The sequence below is a fragment of the Aureococcus anophagefferens genome, assembly GCF_000186865.1.
Source record: "Aureococcus anophagefferens unplaced genomic scaffold AURANscaffold_8, whole genome shotgun sequence".
Classification (NCBI taxonomy): Eukaryota; class Pelagophyceae; order Pelagomonadales; family Pelagomonadaceae; genus Aureococcus; species Aureococcus anophagefferens.
In genome coordinates, this window is record NW_008705568.1 from 1,264,124 (window position 1) to 1,283,894 (window position 19,771).

Below are 19,771 nucleotides of genomic sequence, written 5' to 3' on the forward strand. Positions count from 1 at the left end.
CGCGGTCCTGCCGGACGGCGACGTCATCTCCGGGGGGGGGTTTTACGACAAGTCGCTCATCGTCTGGGACCCGAACGACGGCAGTTCCTTCCCGCCGCTCATTGGACACGATCACTGCGCGCGTCTCCGGCGTCCGGCCGCGCCGCCTCCGTGCAAACGGAGCCTCGGATCGTCGTTCGCCGTCCCCGAGCGCCCCGCTCATCTTTCTCGCGCGCGCAGGTGTGGTGCGTCGCGGTCCTGCCGGACGGTCGCGTCGTCGACGGGTCCGGCGACCATTCGCTCATCGTCTGGGACCCGACCGACGGCCGCCGCCTCCGCACGCTCATTGGACACGAGGACCAAGCGCGTCTCCGGCGTCCGGCCGCGCTGTCTGAGAGTGAGCGGAGAGCCTCGGATCGTCGTTCGCCGTCCCCGAGCGCCCCGCTCATCTGCCTCGCTCGCGCGCGCAGGTGTATTGTGTCGCGATCCTGCCGGACGGGCGCATCGTCTCCGGGTCCGAAGACAAGTCGCTCAAGGTGTGGCAGGCCACGTAACCGGGCCGTCGTCGTCGGGAGGAGCTGGCAAGGCCAGAATAACAGATCGTATCGGAAATACTTGAAGGAGCCGCGCGTCGAGCTCGCGCGGCTCCGGCTACTCTGCGCCCGCGGCCGGGCGACGCCGCTGGCCGATCCCGCCCTGGCGCGCCTCTTCGGCGCGCCGGACGAGTCCATGCGCGCGATCCCGAAGGAGGTCTTCTGGCACGTCCTCGCCTACTGGCGCTCGAGCCGCGACGACGAGTGAGACCCGCCGAGCCGTCCGCCAGGCGGCTAATTTACTTCGAACGGCTACTCGGGAACCGCGACGACGAGGGAGGTGACTTATCCAGGAGCCTTCCAAGGGGGCAGGGATCTTAACCAGAGGGGCTAGAGGGGCACCTAGACGAACGAGCCATAGCTGTCAGCTAGGCTGACGGCTAAGAGTCGCAGCGTAGGTGGTCCGGAGCAGTGGAGGCTAAGGGCGCTATGGATTCATATTCGCTGAATTCCCGACTTGTGAGTGGCAATACCTGGCTGAGCCTGAGGCCGAGCCTCTGAAAACTCCGACTCCCGCGGTTCCTCCCCGGGCCCCCTACGTTTAGAGACGCGTCCAGGCAATACCTGGTGCTCCGCCTGCACGGCTAACCGGTTGGCAAGTCGACAAGGAGCGATGCTTGATTCCGCCGCCGTCCAGGCTCTGCGTGACATCAAGAGCCTCTTCGACGAAGGCATCCTCACGGAGGAGGAGTACACAGACATGAAGGCCGAGATCCTCACCGGTGCCCGTTCGCCTGAGCCCGCGGCCGTGCACGTCGGCGTCACGTGCGACGATTGTGGCATGAGCCCCATCCGCGGCGTTCGCTTCAAGTGCACCGTGCGCCCAGACTACGATCTCTGCGGCCGCTGCGACCAGCGGGACACCGAGACCCACCCGAAGCTCAAGTTCTTAGCGCCGGAGCTTCTCGAGTCGCAACCTTTGGACGCGGTACCGCTAGCGCAGAGCATGGCGGCACTGCGCGTGGCTGGGCATTACGAGTGCGTCGACACGCTCATTGGACACTCGGACACGGCGCGTCTCCGGCGTCCGAGCCAGGCGGAGCCTCGGATCGTCGTTCGCCGTCCCCGAGCGCCCCGCTCATCTCCCTCGCGCAGGTGTTCTGCGTCGCGGTCCTGCCGGACGGCCGCGTCGTCTCCGGGTCCGACGACAAGTCGCTCATCGTCTGGGACCCGACCGACGGCAGTTCCTTCCCGCCGCTCATCGGACACTCGAGCTCGGCGCGTCTCCGGCGTCCGGCCGCGCCGTCTCCGAGCGAGGCGGAGCCTTGGATCGTCGCTCGCCGTCCCCGAGCGCTTCTCTCATCTGCCTCGCGCGTGCGCGCAGGTATGGGGCGTCGCGGTCCTGCCGGACGGCCGCGTCGTCTCCGGGTCCTGGGACGATTCGCTCATCGTCTGGGACCCGGCCGACGGCCGCCGCCTCCGCACGTTTATCGGACACTCGGACTGCGCGCGTCTCCGGCGTCCGACCGCGCCGTACTCGAGCGAGCGGAGCCTCGGATCGTCGTTTGTCGTCCCGGAGCGCCTCGCTCATCTGCCTCGCGCGCGCGCTCAGGTTCTGTGCGTCGCGGTCCTGCCGGACGGCGACGTCATCTCCGGGTCCGAGGACATGTCGCTCATCGTCTGGGACCCGACCGACGGCTGCCGCCTCTGCACGCTCACTGGACACTCGGAACCCGCGCGTCTCCGGCGTCCGGTCGCGCCGTCTTTGAGCGGGACGAAGCCTCGGATCGTCGTTTGCCGTCCCCGAGCGTTTCGCTCATCTGCCTCGCGCACGCGCGCAGGTGGGATGCGTCGCGGTCCTGCCGGACGGCCGCGTCGTCTCCGGGTCCTGGGATAGTTCGCTCATCGTCTGGGACCCGACCGATGGCCGCCGCCTCCGCACGCTCATCGGACACTCGTCCACCGCGCGTCTCCGGCGTCCGGCCGCGCCGTCTCCGAGCCAGGCGGAGCCTCGGATCGTCGTTCGCCGTCCCCGAGCGCCCGACTTATATGCCTCGCGCCCGCGCGCAGGTTACGTGCGTCGCGGTCCTGCAGGACGGCCGCGTCGTCTCTGGGTCCGGCGACCATTCGCTCATCGTCTGGGACCCGACCGACAGCCGCCGCCTCCGCACGCTCATTGGACACTCGGACTGGGCGCATCTCCGGCGTCCGGCCGCGCCGTCTTCGAGCGAGGCGGAGCCTCGGATCGTCGTTCGCCGTCCCCGAGCGCCTCGCTCATCTGCCTCGCGCACGCACGCAGGTGAGGTGCGTCGCGGTCCTGCCGGACGGCCGCGTCGTCTCTGGGTCCGACGACGCGTCCCTTATTGTCTGGGACGCGACCGACGGCCGCCGCTTCCGCACGCTCAGTGGACACTCGTCCGGCGCGCGTCTCCGGCGTCCGGCCGCGCCGTCTCCGAGCGAGGCGGAGCCTCAGATCGTCGTTCGCCGTCCCCGAGCGCCCCCCTCATCTCCTTCACGCAGGTGAATTGCCTCGTGGTCCTGCCGGACGGCCGCGTCGTCTCCGGGTCCCACGACAACTCGCTCAAGGTGTGGCAGGCCGCATAATCGGGCCGTCGTCGTTGGCCGAGTTGTCAAGGCTAGAATAACTTATTTGAACAGATCACTCGGAAATACTTGAAGGAGCCGCGGCTCCGGCTACTCTGCGGTCGCGGCCGGGCGACGCCGCTGGCCGATCCCGCCCTGGCGCGCCTCTTCGGCGTCCCGGACGAGTCCACGCGCGCGATCCCGAAGGAGGTCTTCTGGCACGTCCTCGCCTACTGGCGCTCGAGCCGCGACGACGAGTGAGACCCGTCCATCTAGGTCCCAAAGCACGCGTAAAAAACGCGTAATAAACGCCATAATAAACGTGGCCAGGAACCCGCGTAATTTTACGTAAATAACGCGGTACTTTTTTTTTTTGCTCAATTTTTTTTTCTAGTCTAAATCGACGCCGTTTGCATCTCGGACCCCCGGCGAAAAAATAAATAATTAAATAAAAAAAAAGCTCCGCGTAAAAAACGCGTAAAAAACGCGTAAACACGCGTAAAAAACGCCGTGGGACGGCCCACGTAAATTACGCCGCCGCGTAATTTGGGACCTAGCCGTCCATCAGCCGGCTAATTCTACTTCGGCTCCTCGGGCCACCTCGTTACTTCGGCGCGCGCGCCGCCGCTTCGCCCTAGTGGAGCACGGGCGTCGGGGCCGCCGAGCGGTCGCCCATCTTGTCGCCGGCGCCCTGGCCCCAGGGCGCGAGCGTGACGAACTCCTCCGCGGCCGTCGGGTGGAGCGCGATGCAGCTGTCGAAGTCGGCCTTCGTCGCGCCCATCTTCATGGCGACGCCGAAGCCCTGGAGCATCTCGTCGGCGCCGAGGCCGATGACGTGGAGCCCGACGACGAGCTCGTTGGCGCCCGCGGTGACGAGCTTCATCGCCGTCTTCGGTTTGTCGGACGGGTCGATGGGCATGGGGCCGTACCAGAGGTTGACGAAGGTCGACGTCCAGACCTTGACGTTGGCCTCGCCGTACTTCTCCAGCGCCTCGGCCTCCGTGAGGCCGATGGTGCCGATGGTCGGGTGCGAGAAGACGACGGTCGGCACGCCCTCGTAGTCCGCCTTCGCGTTCGCGCACTCGGGGCCCCCGAACAGGCGGTCGCTCAGGCGGCGGCCCGCGGCGATGGCCATGGGCGTGAGCTCGATGGCGCCGCAGACGTCGCCGAGGGCGTAGACGTTGTGCTCGGAGGTCGTGCGCTGGTACTCGTCGACGGCGACGTAGCCCTCGTCGTTCAGGTCGACGCCCGCGTTCTCCAACTTCAGCGGCTCGACGAGGGGCTTGCGGCCCACGGCCATGAGCACCTCGTCGAAGGGGCCGAGCGTGGCGCCGTCCGTCGTCGTGACCACCTTCTTGCCGTCGACGAGCTCGACCTTCGCGAGCGTCGTTCCCGTCGCGATCTTCATGCCCGCGCGCTTCATCTCGGCGTCGAGGGTCGTCGACAGGAGCTCGTCGAAGGCGCGCAGCGCCTTGTCGCCGCGCACGGCGAGCGTCGTGTCGCAGCCGAGGGCGTTGAGGATGCCCGCCATTTCCACGGCGATGTAGCCCGCGCCGACGACGAGGCAGCTCTCCGGCATCGCCTCGAGCTCGAAGAAGCCGTCGGACGTGATCGTGTGCTCGCCGCCCTCGAGCTCCAGCGGCAGCGACGGCACGCCGCCCACGGCCACGAGCACGTGGTCCGCCGTGTAGGCCTCGCCGCCGACCATGACCTCGCCGTCGTCGCCGAAGGACGCCAGGCCCGTGAGCGTCGTGATGTCCGCGCCGTCGAGCCCGCGGCCGTAGATGCCGTTGAGGCGCACGACGTAGTTGTCGCGCGCCGTCTTCAGCTTGCCCCAGTCGAGCTTGACGTCCTCCGCGCCGGAGTACTGGTACAAGGGCGCGTCGTGCAGGCACTCCATGATGTGCGCCGCGTTGAACATGACCTTCTTGGGCACGCAGCCGACGTTGACGCAGGTGCCGCCGAGGGCGCCGCGCTCGACGACGGCGACCTTCTTGCCGTGGACCTGGGCCGCGCGCTTCGCGCTCGCGATGCCGCCGCTGCCGGCGCCGATGACGAGGTAGTCGAAGTGCTCCTTGGCCGCCATGGCCAACGTGCGCGTGGGCCGCGGGCGCAGGGGCGCGCGGAGGGCGCTCGCGCTCGCGAGGAGGAGGACCATGTTGTTCATCGTCGTCGTAGCGGGTGCGGCTTCGGCGGCGGCGACCACTGAGCTCAGACTTCGAGCCTCAAGCGCGGCAGGGTAAAGTTGTCGTGCCGAGCGCCGTGGTGTTGCCTCCGGTTTAATTACGATGAAGAAGCCCGAGACGATCGCCCCGACCTGAAGCCGTGCACGCAATGGACGCGCCGCCTATGGACCAGCGGGACCTGAGCGCGTCGCTTTTGAGCGCGCGGTCCTTCAGCGCCTTCAGCGACGAGGGCGACCACGTCCACGACGACGGCGGCCGCGGCGAGCGGCGCCAGCGGCTGTTGCTGCGCATCCTGGGCCTGTCCTTCGAGGAGCCCCACGCGTTCTGGCGCTGGTACCGCGCGGTTTATGGGTTATTGGTCCTCGCGGCGACGGTGGGCTACGGCATCTGCTACGCGGGCGTCCTCGCTTTGGCCGACGGCGGCGCCGCGGACGTCTGCGCGCGCAAGGCCGTCTACGCGGCCCTGGCCCTCGCGGCCTACGCCGTCGCGCTCGTCGACGCGCGCCGCGGCAACCTGCCGCCGCCGTCCCAGGATCCCGCCCACGACTCGCGCGTGCAGCGCGTGCCGCCGCCGCCGCCGCCCCCCGCGCGGTTGTTGGGCTGCGGCTTCGCGCTGTTCGTCGCGGCCCACGCGTCGGCGACGTGCCGCAACGTGCCCGCGTCGCCGCTGCGACCGGCGCTCTTCGCCGCCGCGGACCTCTTCGCGTTCCTGCCGCGGCTCGGGCCCATCGCGTGTTTGGTATTACGGTGCGGCGCGCTGGAGCGGCGGGTCCACGTCGTCCACGACGACCGCACGCACGAGCTCGCCAAGGACGCCGTCATCCGCGAGATGACCGACTGGCGCGCCTACGTGGCCCTCTCGGGCCTCTTCTACGCGCTGCTGGGCGCGCGGGACGTCGCGAACGCCTTCGGCCTCTACGGCCCGCCCCGCGACCGGGACCCGCTGTCCATCGCGGACGACACGCTCCACGCGGCGCTCGTCTTCTACCACGTGCTCGCGCCGCTCTGCCCCGTCGCGGACCTGAACCGCGCGTCGCGCCACATGCTCGGGCGCTTCGTGCGCCAGCGCGACATCCACGCGTACCTCCTCCTCAAGCACGACCCGCCGACGGCGTCCCTCTTCGGCTTCGCGCCGACGCGGCCGAAGATCCTCGCCGTGGCCGTCGCGCTCGTGGGGGCCTACGCGTGCGCGTCCCTGCGCCTCGTCCTCGCGACGTTCCCGTTCTAAGGGCTCTTATACGACTCGGAGGCGCCGCCCGGCATCTTGGCCATGATGGCCTTTGCGGCAGCTTGGCGCCCTCGCCAGGGCATCTTGGCCATGGTCTCCGCCTTGGCGTTCTCCAGGATCTCCTCCCAGGGCATGCCCAGCTCCGCGGCGATCTTCGGCATGTGCTTCGCCATGGCGTGCGACGACCGCCGCGAGCCCGTCACGCGCGTCTGCGACGCGTGCTCCTCGGCGTCGCCGTCGCGGATGCGCACGAAGCGGTCCGTGGAGCAGTAGAGCTTGTGCATGCCGTGCGCGGCCGCCTGGCAGTCGCGGCCGCAGAAGTAGACCGAGTTGCAGCGCGCGCAAGCCTACCAAGCACGTCGGTGACGATTGTTCATCGTTTTCCCACCCAAAATCTCTCGAAAATCGTCACGGCCGCAGGACGCTGGCGCACGCGGAGAGCCGGAAGCCTGGCACCTCGTCCCGGCCGCACGCCATGCAGCTCCGGAGCCGCGGCGGCGGCGGGCCGTCGAGCGCCGCGCGCCGGTAGAGGCTCAGGAACACGTAGCCGCGGGACCCGACGGGCGAGAGGTTCCAGCGGCCGTCGTACTGCGTGCGGAAGAAGACGAACATGGCGTTGACGACGCGCGCGTCGCCGTCTTCTTTGATCGTCGCGCGCGCGTAGGCCGCCCGCAGCGGCGCGACGGCGGCGGGCACGCGCTGGCAGAGCGCGACGAGGCAGCGCGCGGCGATTTCGCCGATGCTCAGAAGCGGGGCCTCCGTCGCCGAGAGGCCGACCTTTGCCGCGAGGCCCGCGACGCCCGGCGGGTTCGGGTCCTCGAACGACAGGAACACGAACTCGAGGAGGCGGTCCAGGAAGCCCGGGAGGTGCGCGGACGCCGCGACCGTGGCCTGGACCGGGTGCGGGACCAGCGCGCCCGAGGCCTGGTCGCGCCCGGCCCGGCCCGCGGACCACCCGCACCGCGCGCCGCAGAGGAGCGTCGCGACCGCGAGCGGCCCCTCGAGCATGATCCAGCAGTACTCCATGCTCGTCGTCAGCTGCGCCGGCGTCGCAGGGACGGGCGTGTCGCTGAGCACGTAGTCGAACAGCTCGGGCACGGCGGGCGTCCCGTCGTCGCCGAGGAAGAGGTCGCTCCACGGGTGGGGCCCCTCCGGCGGCTCCTCGGTCCGGCCGATGCGCGGCGTCAGCGCGAACCACGCCAGGAGCGCGTCGACGGCCTCGGGCGCCGCGGCGAACGCGGAGCAGGCGCAGATCGCGTGCTCCCTCGCGTCGCCCTCGGCGCCGCCCAGGAGGATCGAGAGGCCGCAGAACGCGGCGATGTGCTCGAGGTCCAGGTTCGTGCAGTCGTTGAGCGCGTAGGCCTACGGGGCGTTCGTCGGTTCCCCGCAATTCATCGTCGGGACGCCGGCGCGGGACCCAGGGCGCGTTGCCGCCGAAGCAGCCCGCGAGGTCGCTGAGGCCCGGGCACGCGCCGCCGGTCCGCCGCAGGAGGTGGACGAAGCCGTGGACGCGGCCGCGCGCGTCCGCGGCGCGCGGCACGTGGCCCTTGACCCCGGGCACCAGGTCCTCGCGGAAGCGGCGGCTGTTGAAGCGCGCGCCCGCGAGCTGGCGCCGGCCCACGCGCTTCCGGGCCGCGGCGTCGAGCGCGTCGACGCCGCGCTGCGCGGCGGCCCGCGAGTTCGCGTGGCGCACGTCGGACGACACCTGCCAGTCCCGGCACCCGGCGGCCGCGTCGAGCTCCTCGTGGGAGTCGTCCGTCGCGTCCAGGAAGGCGTTTAACCTGGGTCGAAAGATTTGGATTCGACCGAGAGTTTCGAAGTTCGGTCCGCGCGCCCCGAACCACCGGTTGAATGCCACGCAGCTCGACACGGCCCGAAGAGCTCGTTCGAGGCATGGAGCTCGAGCACCGTCCGCCCGCTGTCGAGCAAGCGGCGCCACGGCGCGACGAGCGCGGGCTCCTTGTCGAGGACGACGCCGCGCGGGTCGAGCCAGATCTGCTGCGCGGCGAACCAGCCCGCGAGGTCGAGCGACTCCAACGTCTTCCGCTGGGACGTCTTCCGCTCCGGGAGCATGGCGCGGAAGCGCGCCGCGACGAGAGGCGCGACGGCCGCGTCGTCGTCGGGCAGCGCGGACCGCAGCCTCAGCTGCGACGTCTTCCGGAGGAGTCGGAGCAGCGTCGCCGGGGGCGCCGGGGGCGCCGCGGAGCGCAGCGCGTCGACGAGCCAGCGGCCCGACGCCGCGGCGTGTCGTTGGACGGCGTCGCAGGGCTCCTCGCCGCGCGTCGCGCCGAGGATGCGCGCGACCTCCTCCGTCGCCTGCGCCTTGGCTCGCTCCTCGGTCATGGCGACGCCCTCCTCCTCGGCGTAGTTTTTGATGTCCTCCACGGCGCGTTCCGTCAGCAGCGCCGCGAGGGACGACATGAACCCGGCGCACACCATGACCGCCTCCACGGGCGTGAGCCGGGCCGCGCGCGCGACCGTGATGATTTCGGGCTCCTCCTCGGCATCAAGCGTCTGGACCTTCGCTTTCGCTGCTCCTTTCTTCGCGGGCTTCTTCCTCGAGCGCGGCATGGGTCGAGCTGTGCTTCGTTGGGCTAAATCAGTGCAAGCTCTCGCTGGGCATGCCGTAGACCATGGAGATGGCTGCCCGGCATTGGCAAGGCAACATCACCCGTCCGGACAGTGCAAACTTTCGAACAGAGCAGCACAGCTCGACTCGACCCGACGCCGGCGCGCCTCGGATCGTTCGCGTCGTGTACAGCCCAACTCCAACCACCAAGACACCATGGCGAACACTGCCGCGGTCGAGCCGGCGCGCCGCTCCACACGGGTGAAACGCCCAGCGCCCAAGGCCATCGAGTCGGACGACGAGCCGGCGCCCGCCAAGAAGCCGGTGGCCAAGAAGGCCAAGGCGCCGCCAGCGGCGAAGAAGGCGGCGAAGAAGGCGAAGAAGGCGCCCGCGCCGCCCGTCGCGCTCCCGAAGCAGAGCGCGCTCGTGCGCATCCTCAGCCACGAGCACGAGCTCCTGCGCGAGGTCGCGAGCTACTGCGCCTACCGCGACGTCGTCGCCCTGTCGCTCGTCGACCGCGGCGCCACGGCCCTGCTCACGGAGGTCGACGACATCTGGAAGACCTTCCTCAGCGAGTGCGACGCCTGGCAGGGATACAAGAAGATCTCCGCGGACCAGCGCGAGATGACGGAGCGCGCGTACGGCGTGCGGCGGGTCTGCGCGGCGCTGTCGTCCGGCCACTGCGCGGAGTGCGGCCACGGCGCCGCGTGGTTCGACACGCTGACGTGCGCGCGGACCTGCCTGCGGTGCTGGCGGTGCCTCGACAGCGGCGACCACGGCACGGAGGGCGCCGCGCCGAGCCAGCTCTGCTCGTACTCCTACGCGAAGGAAAGCTACCTCATCACGGACAAGGACCTCAAGGGCGTGGCGGTCCTCAAGGTCGACGACGAGACCAAGGCTCACGGCCTGATGATGACGAAGATGAGCGTCGTGCTCGTCGCCGACGCGCTGAAAGCCGCCGTCGCCAAGCACGGCTCCGAGGACACGCTCGAGGCGAAGCGGGCCATTCGAAAGGCCACGGCCCAGCTCAAGCACGACGCGAAGCTCGTCGAGTACACCACCTCCCTCAAGGCCTGGCAGGCCCAGCCCGTCGGGACGAAGAGCATGGACGACTACCCCAAGTACCCGAAGAGCCCGTCGTCGTCGGGCAAGTGGAACTTCCTGGCCCGCAACCAGCGCTGCTGGGACATGCTCAAGGTCTGCGACAAGTACGGCCTCTGGGAGGGCGTGCCGCCGCCCGCGCTCAAGCCGACGAAGCGGGCCAAGGTCTACGTCGTCACCGATTCGGACGCCGCCGCCGCGGAGAAGGCGTTCGCGAAGCACGGCACCTTCGCCGGCTGCTGGTCGAACATCTTCGAATGCGTCCACGACATGGAGAAGTCCGGCTCCGTGCTCGTCGTCGACAAGAAGTGCGACCTGAAACTGATGGAGCCCGCGTGCGACAAGGAGAAGGTGAGCGCGACCGCGCGCGACTGCGGCTACACGGTCGGCTCGACGTCGCAGATCAACACGCTGTCGCTGAACACGACGATCAAGGTCGTCGGCACGCCGAACGGATCCATCGTGAGCAACAACGTCGCGCTCTGGGTCTCGGCGCGCGACGTCTTCGTCGACCTCGAGGGCCTGCGCGTCCGCGTCGACCCCGACGGCGGCGAGGACTGGAGCCCCTGCGTCGTCTTCGGAGGCGGCCACGTGCGAGCCGTCGACTGCGTCTTCGAGTCGGGCCCGCGCACGCGCGGGTTTACGGTCCTCGCGCACGCGCCCGTGCACCTCCTGCGCTGCACCGTGGCCAACTACGGGTCCGTCTCGCGGGCCGGGGCCGCGCTGCACTTCAGCGACATCCCCGAGGAGCCCGCCGTGCGCATCAAGGAGAACAACATCGTCACCGACTGCGTCCACCTCGGCCTCGGCGGCTACTTCATCGCGAACGAGCCCGACGACGACGACGACGAGGGGCAGGCGAAGCTCGCCGCGATCCGCAAGAAGATCGAACGCGAGAACGCCGTCCTCGCCCACACCGACGCCCCGGACTACAGCGGCATCATGGGTCACATCTACGGCGACTACTAGACGCCCTGTGGGACCCGCGCGAGCCGTAAGTTACCTTGTTGTCAGCAGCGTCTCCCCCTAGAAGGACCCCTCCGCGAGCTGGCGCTTGAGCTCGCCCTCGACGTCCGGCGGCGACCAGCCCGGCGGCTTGATGATCTTGCCGTCGCTCTCGCGCTTCTCGAACTTGCCCGTCGCCGGGTTGCGCTTGGCCATGTTCGCGCCGTGGACGACGCCGAAGACCGCGGAGAGGTTCATGCCCTTCTTCGCGGCCGCGTTGAGCGAGTAGTAGTAGACCTGGAAACGACCGAAAAGGGGTTCGCGCGACGCGTTGAAACGACGACGGGGGGTTTCGCGCGCGGCGCGTCCGAAAAGAGGCACGCCGGGCGACGCGCGTCGACGAGCGCGTCGGCCTGGTCCGCGCACTTGTGGATGTCGCGCTCCGCCTCCGTCGCCTGGTCGTACTTCTCCTTGGGCAGGTCCTCGGACACGTCGATCATCGCTTTGAGCGTCGACTTCGACTCCGCGGGGGACATGACCGTCGCGAGGAGCTCCATGGTCTCGTCTAAAATCATCTTCGCGATGAACTTGACCTCGTCGGTCGTCATGGGGATCGGGCGGTCCGGCGTCGGCTGGCCCGCCTCCTGCGTGAACTCGCGCACGGCCTCGGCGTCGGTCTGGCCTGCTGCGGGCTTCGTGCTCAGCGAGCCCATGGACTTCTTGACCGTGTCCGCCATCTCCGCGACCGTCGACGGCTTGAGCAGCTTATCCATTGCAAATCACTTCTAGCTGCGTGAAGCTTGAAAATCTCAGATTTTGCCTTTGGCGAGCGACCCGAGCTCCTCGAGAGGCGTCTCGAGAGCCGCCGAACCGGCCCCTGAAACACACAGACCCGGTCCCCGTCCCCCCCATGGACGCCATCCCGACCGCTCCGAGCGCCGCGGCGCCGCCCGCGGCGCCCCGGGAGCCCGCACCGGGCCCCGACGTCGACATGGTGGCTTCGCCGCCGCCGGATTCGCAGAGCGCCGCCGCCGAGCGCCCGGCGCCCGCCGCGCCCGCGCCCGCCGCGCCGAAGACCGAGGACGCGCCGCCCCCCGCGGCGACGACGATGCGCGTGCTCGTGCGGTTCGCGGGCGCCGAGGACGCGCCGGGCGTCGTCGTGCTCGCGCCGGACGACTCGTCCGTCGCGGCGCTCCGGAGCCTCGTCGCGGCCTGTGTGGAACTCAAATCTTCAACCCGACCGTTTCGACGCAAGGCTTTCTGCTGTGCTTCGAGAACTCGACGAGAGCAATCGATTCGTCCAAAAATCAGCCGAATCGACTTCGATTTGACCGAGATAGAGAGTTCCGAAGTTTGGTGGGGACCCCCCAAACCAGCGGTTGATTTCCGCACAGGTCGCGGCCCGGGTCGCGGACCGCTTCGGCCCCGGCGCCAAGGTCGCGGCGCTCGCCCTCGACCGGACGCCCGTGCGCGGCGCCTTCGCGTGCTACGACGACGCGGTCTTCACGGCGACGGTGTCGCGCGACGCGGAGACGCAGGTCGGCGCGGGCGCGCGGCACGACGACGAGGCCTCGGACGACGACGGCCCGCCGAAGCTCATCCCCCGCGTGGAGGTCGCGCCGCCCGCGGACGACCGCGAGCTCCGGGCGACGGCGCGGCTCCTCTACGCGGAGCTCAGCCTCCTCACGGAGGGCCGCGACAAGGGCTACAAGACGAACGTGCGCCTCGCGCTCGCGCGCGCGGGCTGGCAGGTCAACGACGAGTCGAACCAGGAGCTCGGCGCGAAGCCGCCCGCCGGGTGGCCGGCCGTGGGCCGCATCCTCGAGCGGTCCAAGAACGCGTCGAAGACGTCGATCCGCACGATCACGGGCTCCAACGGCGTCGTGCGCTACCTCGAGCTCATCGCCAACGGCGCGTCGGACGTCGCGGCCGGCGGCCGGAAGCGCAAGGCGGCGCCCGCGCCCGCCTACGACGACGAGTCGGACTCGCCCCTCATCGAGGCCAAGGCCGAGAGCGCGTTCGCCGCGCCCGTCTGGAAGTTCGCCGCGATGGCCGAGGCCCAGCTCAACGCCTAGGGCGTAAGTGGAATTGCAATCGGGACTCGTGAGGTAGCTCCGAAGACGTCGGGTGCGCACGCGACCCCTTCAACTCGGGTTCAATCGGTATTTCGTTGAGTTTTGGGGCTGCTGCGCTATGAGCTCGTGACATTGTGATGAGTGCGAGATGACCCAGCCTCTTGCCCGCCGCCGCCGGCGCGCGGCGGCGCTCTGCGCGCTGGGCGCCACGCACGCGGCGCGCTACTGCCCCGTCGCGTCCAACGGCACGTCGGCGCGGGACCGCTGCGTCGGCCGCGAGCTCGAGCTGCAGATCTGGAACGACGCGGGCCGGGCCGTCGTCGTCCACCGCGTCGACGCGCGCGGCCGCGAGCACACGGGCATCTTCCTGGCGCCGGGCGCCGTCGTGCGGCGCCTCGGCTGCGAGGGCACGCTCTGGCGCGCGCGGCGCACGGAGGGGCTGCCGTCGCGGGGCCGCGTGATCGCCGAGCGGTACCAAGGGGCGGAGACCGGCGACGACGCGGTGGAAACGCTCGTCGCGTCCGTGTCGGACCGGGCGCTCGACGCGAAGCACGGCGACGCCGGCGGCGAGCGCTGGCGCGTCGGTGCCTGCGACGCGCTGCCGCAGACGGCGACGTACTTTTCGTCGTACCGCGAGCGCGGCGCGGCCTTCGAGCTCGAGGTCGTCCGCGGCAACTGCGAGAGCCGCGCCCGGGAGAACGCGACGGAGCCCCTCGCCGGGCCCGAGATCTTCGCCGACGTGACCATCGACCTCCTCGAGAGCTTCCGGGGCGGCAAGGAGGTGTCGTTCGAAGTCAAGCGCAAGGTCGTCTGCGGCGTCTGCGGCGGCCGCGGCGCGCTGCCGGAGAAGCTCGCGCCCTGCGGCCGCTGCGCCGAGGGCGGCGTGCGCCGCGCGGCCTGGGCCCCGGGCGCCGCGGTCGACGGGCGGCGGTCGACGGTCTGCGGGAGCTGCCAGGGCTGGGGCGAGACGTGGGCGCCCGGCGACGCGTGCCCGCACTGCCACGGCGCGCGGCTCGTGCCCGAGGAGCGCTGGTTCCGCATCCTGCTCCCCCAGGGCGTCTACGACGGCTGGGAGCTGCGCCGCGAAAGCCTCGGGGACACGAAATTGGAGCCGGCGCGCGGGCCCTTACAAGCCCAAATCGAGCCGGGCCCCCTCGTGCTGCGCGTCCACGTGGAGAGTCACGACAACTTCACGCGCGTCGGCGACGACCTGGTCATCGACGACGACCTCGACGCCGCGGAGATGCTCTGGGGCTTCGTCCGCGTCTACGAGCACCTCGACGGGAGCCTCGTGGCCGTGGAGCGGAAGGAGCCCGCGCCGCCGGGCACGGAGATCCGCGTCGAGAAGCGCGGCTTCCGCCACTTCGACGCAGCCGACGGGCCGACGGAGGCCTGGGGCGACCTGGTCATTCGCCTCGGCCTCGCGGTGCCGTCCACGGACGGCGACCAGCACGGCAAGGAGAAGCGGACCTTCTACGAGACCCTCGTCGGCGGGATTTAAGGGGCCTAGCCGCAGCAGAACAGGCCGTCGGGGATCGTCGCGCACTGGTCCTCGGCGACCATCGTCGGCGCCGCGGCGAGCGCGGGCGCCAAGGAGTCCGCGACGCAGCCCGCGTCGAACTTCGGGCAGCCGATGCCCAGGAGCACGTGGTCCACGGCGAGGTCCCGCGCGACGGCCGACACGTTCTCCGCGTCGTCGAAGTCGACGGCCACGGCCGCGCCGTCGACGTCGAACGCCGCGCGGCGCCACGACCGGCCCGGCTCCGCGAGGTCCAAGTCGTACATGTGCTCCGGGTGCAGGTTGAAGTGCCAGAACGCGTCGGCGGAGCAGGCCGTCCAGCGGCCCTCGAAGGCGTAGTCCGCGGGCACGAGCAGCCGCCGCTCGCCGCCGCCGGCCGCCGCGTCGACCAAAAGCGCCGCGGCGACGTCGTCGGGCAGGTCGCGCACCGCGCTCCGGTGGTACGCGTCGCCGACGGCCGCCAGGGCCTCGGCCAGGTCCCAGGAGAGCACGTAGGCGTTGCCCTGGGCGAAGTCCGGGTAGGCGTCCGCCGGGTAGGCGCCGCGCGAGACGACCCAGGCCTTGTTCGCCCGGAGCCAGAGGTCGTCGGGCACGCCGTCGGGCGCCCGGGGCACCGACTCGGCCCGGGGCACGCGCATGGCCGCGCCGTCGACGAAGAGGCCGCCGTAGAGCCGCGACGGCGGGCCCGTGGCGAAGAGGAGCCGGGCCGTGCGCTCGAGCCGGAGGTAGACGTCGTCGTTCGCCCGCAGCGTGTACCAGCTGCCGCAGACGCGCGCGCCCCAGCGGAAGATGGCGACGGTCTTGTGGAACGTGGCGGCGTAGGACTCCGTGAAGTTGCAGACGCGGACGTCGCGGTGGGCCGCCATCTCGTTCACGAAGGCCGCGGGCAGCTCGCCGTCTTTTGGGACCGCGGCGAAGAAGCGGACGACGGCGGACGCGGCGCCCGCGGCTCTGGCCCAGGTCGCGCGGATGGCCCGCCGGTGGGCGCCGTTGCCCGCGCCGGAGACGACGCCGAGCGCGATGGCCGCGCGCGCCGCGCCGCAGGCGTAAAGCGGGTCGAGGCCCGGGCCGAGCGGCAGCGCGTCGTACGACTGGGGAGAGCTCCCCGGCGCCGCGAAGGGGCCCGGCGGCCGCAGCGGGCCGCGCGCGGCGCCGCCGTCGTCGACCTCGCGCCGGCGCGCGATGTCGCGCGCGCGCATGGCCACCCAGCGCACCCAGCGAGCCTCGCAGGTCTCGGCGTCCTGAGAAGACCGCGCGCAGTTTTCTTTGAAGATGACGCCGTCGTTCGCGGACTGTGCCCAGGCCTCCTCGATGTCCAGCGCCGTCGGCGCCATGATGCGCGTGCACGCCGCCGAGGCGAGGCACAGCAGCGCGACGCCACGCCTCTGCGACGCCGCCATGCTTTGTGGAAGCCGTTCAACGTGGCGGCGCGGCAAACCGCAAGCGCGCCAGCGTATAGTTGTGTGTGTCGACGGCCAATCGCGGTGTCGCCTCGCGTCGTCGCGGGAAGCCGCCTTTGTCCTCTCGTCGCCCGCGCCGCGCCGCGCCGGCGGAGCCCATGGACGAGTTCCCGGACTACGACCACCCGGTGACGAACGGCACGTCGTCCATCGACGCCGAGCTCCAGGCCAAGTGGGACGAGGAGATCCGCGTGCGCGAGGCCAAGGAGGCCGAGGTGCTCGCGACGAACCTCGCCGAGGCCAAGGCGGCCCTCGAGGCCTTCGAGGAGGAGCGCGAGGTCAAGATGCGCGCGTCCATGCAGACGAACCGCGAGAAGGAGCAGGTGCTCATGGAGCAGCTCGCCGCCGAGGGCGAGGGCGAGAACCCCTGGGAGCGCATCGTGAGCCTCGTGGACCTCCAGGCGTCGACGTCCGACGAGAACATGGACACGAGCCGCATGCGCCAGGTCTTCATCCAGCTGAAGAACAACCCGCCCGCGTCGCCGTGAGTTTCGAGACGCGCGGACGCCGCGGCGCGCAAAAGTAAGGGCCTTACCCGACCACGCGCGTTACGCGAGGGGCTTGGACCCCAGGGGGAAGAGGATCCGGCTCAGCGTCGGCTCGACGGGCGCGAAGCGGAGCTCCACGCCAAAGTCCGCGCGGAACCGGCGGTGCGCGCCGTCCTTGCACGCTTTGTCCAAATCCGCCTTGCCGAGCGTCAGGACGCCGCCGTCGACGAAGGCCGTGTGGAACCAGAAGGAAAAGTCGGCCTTGCCCCGCGCGTAGGGCCCCCGCCGGTGGAACGTGACCTTGACCTCGTCGACGACGGCCGCGCCGAAGGGCAGCGGCAGAGAAACGAGCGCCGCGGGCGCTCTGAAAGACCGCGCGCCGCCCGCGGCCTTGAGCAGGTCCGCGGACCGGTACTCGAAGTCGCGGCAGGCGATGGTGAAGCACGGCTCGTAGTGCCGGCCCAGCAGGTCGTTCGGTCGGACGTTGCGGAGGTTGACCTCGGCGACGGCCAACACGACCGGCGGCGGCAGGTGGCCGCGGTGGCCCCGCGCCTGGCGCCGGTTCTCGGCGTTCCAGGCCGGGTCCACGAGGTGCCGCGGCGCCCGGCCCGCGACGAGGAACCGCTCGGGGTGGGCCTCGAGCGACGCGAGCGCCGCGCGCGCGGCGTCGAAGCCGGTCTTCCCGTTGACCTTCGGCGGCGCCGCGTCGTCGGGCGCGCGGGCCGCGACGCGCGGGGGCTTCGGGCCCAGCGAGGCGCAGGCGCGCAGGGGCGTCGCGTCGCCGGACGAGGCCGCGGGCGCCGTGAGGCTCGCGCGGAGCTCCCGCGGCGGCGCGGCGTCGTCGTCGTCCGTCTCCGACGCGTCGCCGTCGTCGGAGGCGCCGTCGAGCGGCGGCGCGGGCGTTCTGGGACTTGCGGACGCGTCCGAGGACCGCGCGGGCAGGCTCAGCGGCGCCCGCCGGTCCAGCAGCGCCCGGAAGTAGCGGACGAAGCGCCGCTGCGACGGGATCGTCACGCCCTTCACGTTCTCCGTGCGCGCGAAGCCGTAGAAGCGCATGGCGTCGTCGGCGTCGTCCCACTGGCCGCTCCACAGGAGGTAGGCGCTCAGCATGACGCCCGTGCGGCCCTTGCCCGCCTTGCAGTGCACCGCGGCGACGGCCCCGGCGTCCGCCTGCAGGAAGTCGTCGACGTCCGCGCAGAAGAAGAAGAACATGCCCAGGGGCGGCGGCGCGTGGTCCTGGAAGGGGAACCGACAGAAGGCGCCGCCGAAGCGGTCCGGGCCGTAGGACCGCTCCGCGCAGAGGTTGTAGAGCCGGTAGCGGCCGGAGCCGTGCCGCTCCTCGAAGAGGCGCTCGAGCTCCGCGCCGTCGTTGCGGTACATGGCCTCGCGCTCGGCCGCGGGGAAGCCCATGGCGACGAGCCGCGGCGTCACGTAGGTCAGGTCGAGGTCGTAGCCGTCCTCGCGGAAGCGCCGCTTCTTCTTGCTCACTAGGGACCGCAGCGTGTCCTCGAGGAAGTTGCGCCGCGGCGGGGGGCGGCTCGGGGCCGCGACGGGCGCGTCCGCCAGGGCCGTCGGCGACTCGCTCCGGCGCCAGGGCCGGAGCATGACCATATGCGATGCGGCGCGGACGAGTGGTCGCGCCGCGCAATTGCCTGAGGCGATTCGATTCTCACGACCGGTCCATGAAGCTCGGTTGCCGCGGAGTTGAGGAACCAGGGCCGTGCGCCACTGGTACGCAAAGGCAGAGAGAGAGAAGCATAAAGAAAAGAAGGGGGGGAGCGGCGTGGGGTCACGCCTTGGGCCGCGCGCCGACTTTGGGGAGGAAGCCGGAGAGGCGCTGGAGGAAGGAAGCCTTCTTCTTCGGCGCGGCGGCGGCGGCGGGCGCGGCCGGCGCCGGGCGCGCGGGCGCCGGCGCGAGCGCCGGCGCGTCCTCCGCCGCCTGGCGCTGGGGCCGGGGCCCCGGGAGGCGGTCGGGCGCGAAGCGGTGGCGGCTCGTCGGCGACGCCTGGGGGCTGCCCGCGAAGGGCGACGGCCGCGGGTGCTTGGCCGTGGGGCTGCTCGCTGGGCTCGCGCTGTGGCTGTGGCGCCGGGGCCGGTCCGCGGGCGGCAGCGCGGGCGGCAGCGCGGCGACGAGGCGCGCGGGCGTCCGCGCGCGCGGCGGCTCGTCCGCCGGGTCCGCGAGGTCGTCGAGATCGTCGTCGTGGAGGCTCAGCTGGGCGCTGGACCGCCGGCGGAACTCGTCGCGGTCCAGGTCGTAGTTCTTGCGCTGCCGCCGCGACCGCGCCGGGTCCACGGGCGACCCGAGCTCCGACGGCGCGTCGCTCCGCGCCGTCGCGGGCCCCTCGCTCGCGTCGTCGGCGAGGACGTCGTGGGCGTCGTCGTGGAGGCTCAGGTTGCCGGATGAGCGGCGCCGGTACTCCGTGCGGCTCAGGTCGATCTTCCGCCGCCGGTTTCCCGGATGCTCGTCCGCGGGCGCCGCCGCGGGCACGGGCGGGTTGTCCTGGAGGAACTGCTGGACCTTGTCCATGAGCTTGAGCTCCGGCAGCGAGTGGCTCAGGCGCCGCTTGTTCGGCACGGTCATGTCGAGGTTCTGCGACGACGCGAGCTCGTCGCCCGCGTCCGAGCCCGCGTCGCTCACGTCGCGCGCGCTGTCCCGGCGCGCGACGCCCATGGACCGGCCGCCCTCGGAGAGAGCGAAGTCGCTGACGTCGCTATGATCGCTGAGCTCCGTCGACGACCGGCGCCGCGGCCGCGCGAGGGGCGGCGCGTCGAATCGATGGTCGCTCGTCGCCGCGGACATGTCGAAGACCTGCTCGTGGCTGTCGCGCCGCCGGTGGAACTCGCCCCGCGTGTGGTGCGCCGTGCCCCGCCGCCGCAGGTCCGCGCCCCCGGGGTCCCGCTCGTCGTCGCTGTCGGGCCAGGCCGCCTCCTCGTCCTCGGGAATGCTCTCCCGCCTCAGGTCGCTGCCCCTCCGCACGATCTCGGGCGCCTCGACGCAGGGCCGCTCCTCGTCGCCGGACAAGGCCCCGCCCCGACCGTGGGGCGCCCCGACCCGCGCCATGGCCCGCCCTTCTGCCGAGAAGAAGGTTGGAGGACGGGGGGCTC

General features: G+C 71.1%; 4 protein-coding genes across 4 annotated transcripts; 1 reads left to right on the forward strand and 3 right to left on the reverse strand.

Annotated features, from left to right (window-relative positions):
• Window positions 1-3,729: 3,729 nt before the first annotated feature.
• On the reverse strand, window positions 3,730-5,181 carry AURANDRAFT_25558 (hypothetical protein; the record flags this gene model as incomplete). The annotated part of the gene is made up of 1 exon (XM_009038468.1): window positions 3,730-5,181. The coding sequence occupies one exon, from the start codon at window positions 5,179-5,181 to the stop codon at window positions 3,730-3,732; it is 1,452 nt and encodes a 483-aa protein (XP_009036716.1).
• A 577-nt stretch (window positions 5,182-5,758) lies between these two features.
• Window positions 5,759-8,852, reverse strand: AURANDRAFT_63961 (hypothetical protein; the record flags this gene model as incomplete). Its single annotated transcript, XM_009038467.1, has 5 exons — window positions 5,759-5,990; window positions 6,522-6,856; window positions 6,966-7,871; window positions 7,927-8,290; window positions 8,380-8,852. 5 exons carry the CDS (start codon window positions 8,850-8,852, stop codon window positions 5,759-5,761), a joined length of 2,310 nt encoding a protein of 769 aa, XP_009036715.1.
• Window positions 8,853-9,294: 442 nt separating this feature from the next.
• AURANDRAFT_71575 (expressed protein) lies at window positions 9,295-13,223 on the forward strand (the record flags this gene model as incomplete). Its single annotated transcript, XM_009038343.1, has 3 exons — window positions 9,295-11,125; window positions 12,015-12,340; window positions 12,519-13,223. 3 exons carry the CDS (start codon window positions 9,295-9,297, stop codon window positions 13,197-13,199), a joined length of 2,838 nt encoding a protein of 945 aa, XP_009036591.1.
• Window positions 13,224-16,695: 3,472 nt separating this feature from the next.
• On the reverse strand, window positions 16,696-19,727 carry AURANDRAFT_71576 (hypothetical protein; the record flags this gene model as incomplete). Its single annotated transcript, XM_009038466.1, has 2 exons — window positions 16,696-18,172; window positions 18,480-19,727. 2 exons carry the CDS (start codon window positions 19,725-19,727, stop codon window positions 16,727-16,729), a joined length of 2,694 nt encoding a protein of 897 aa, XP_009036714.1.
• Between the last annotated feature and the right edge of the window lie 44 nt (window positions 19,728-19,771).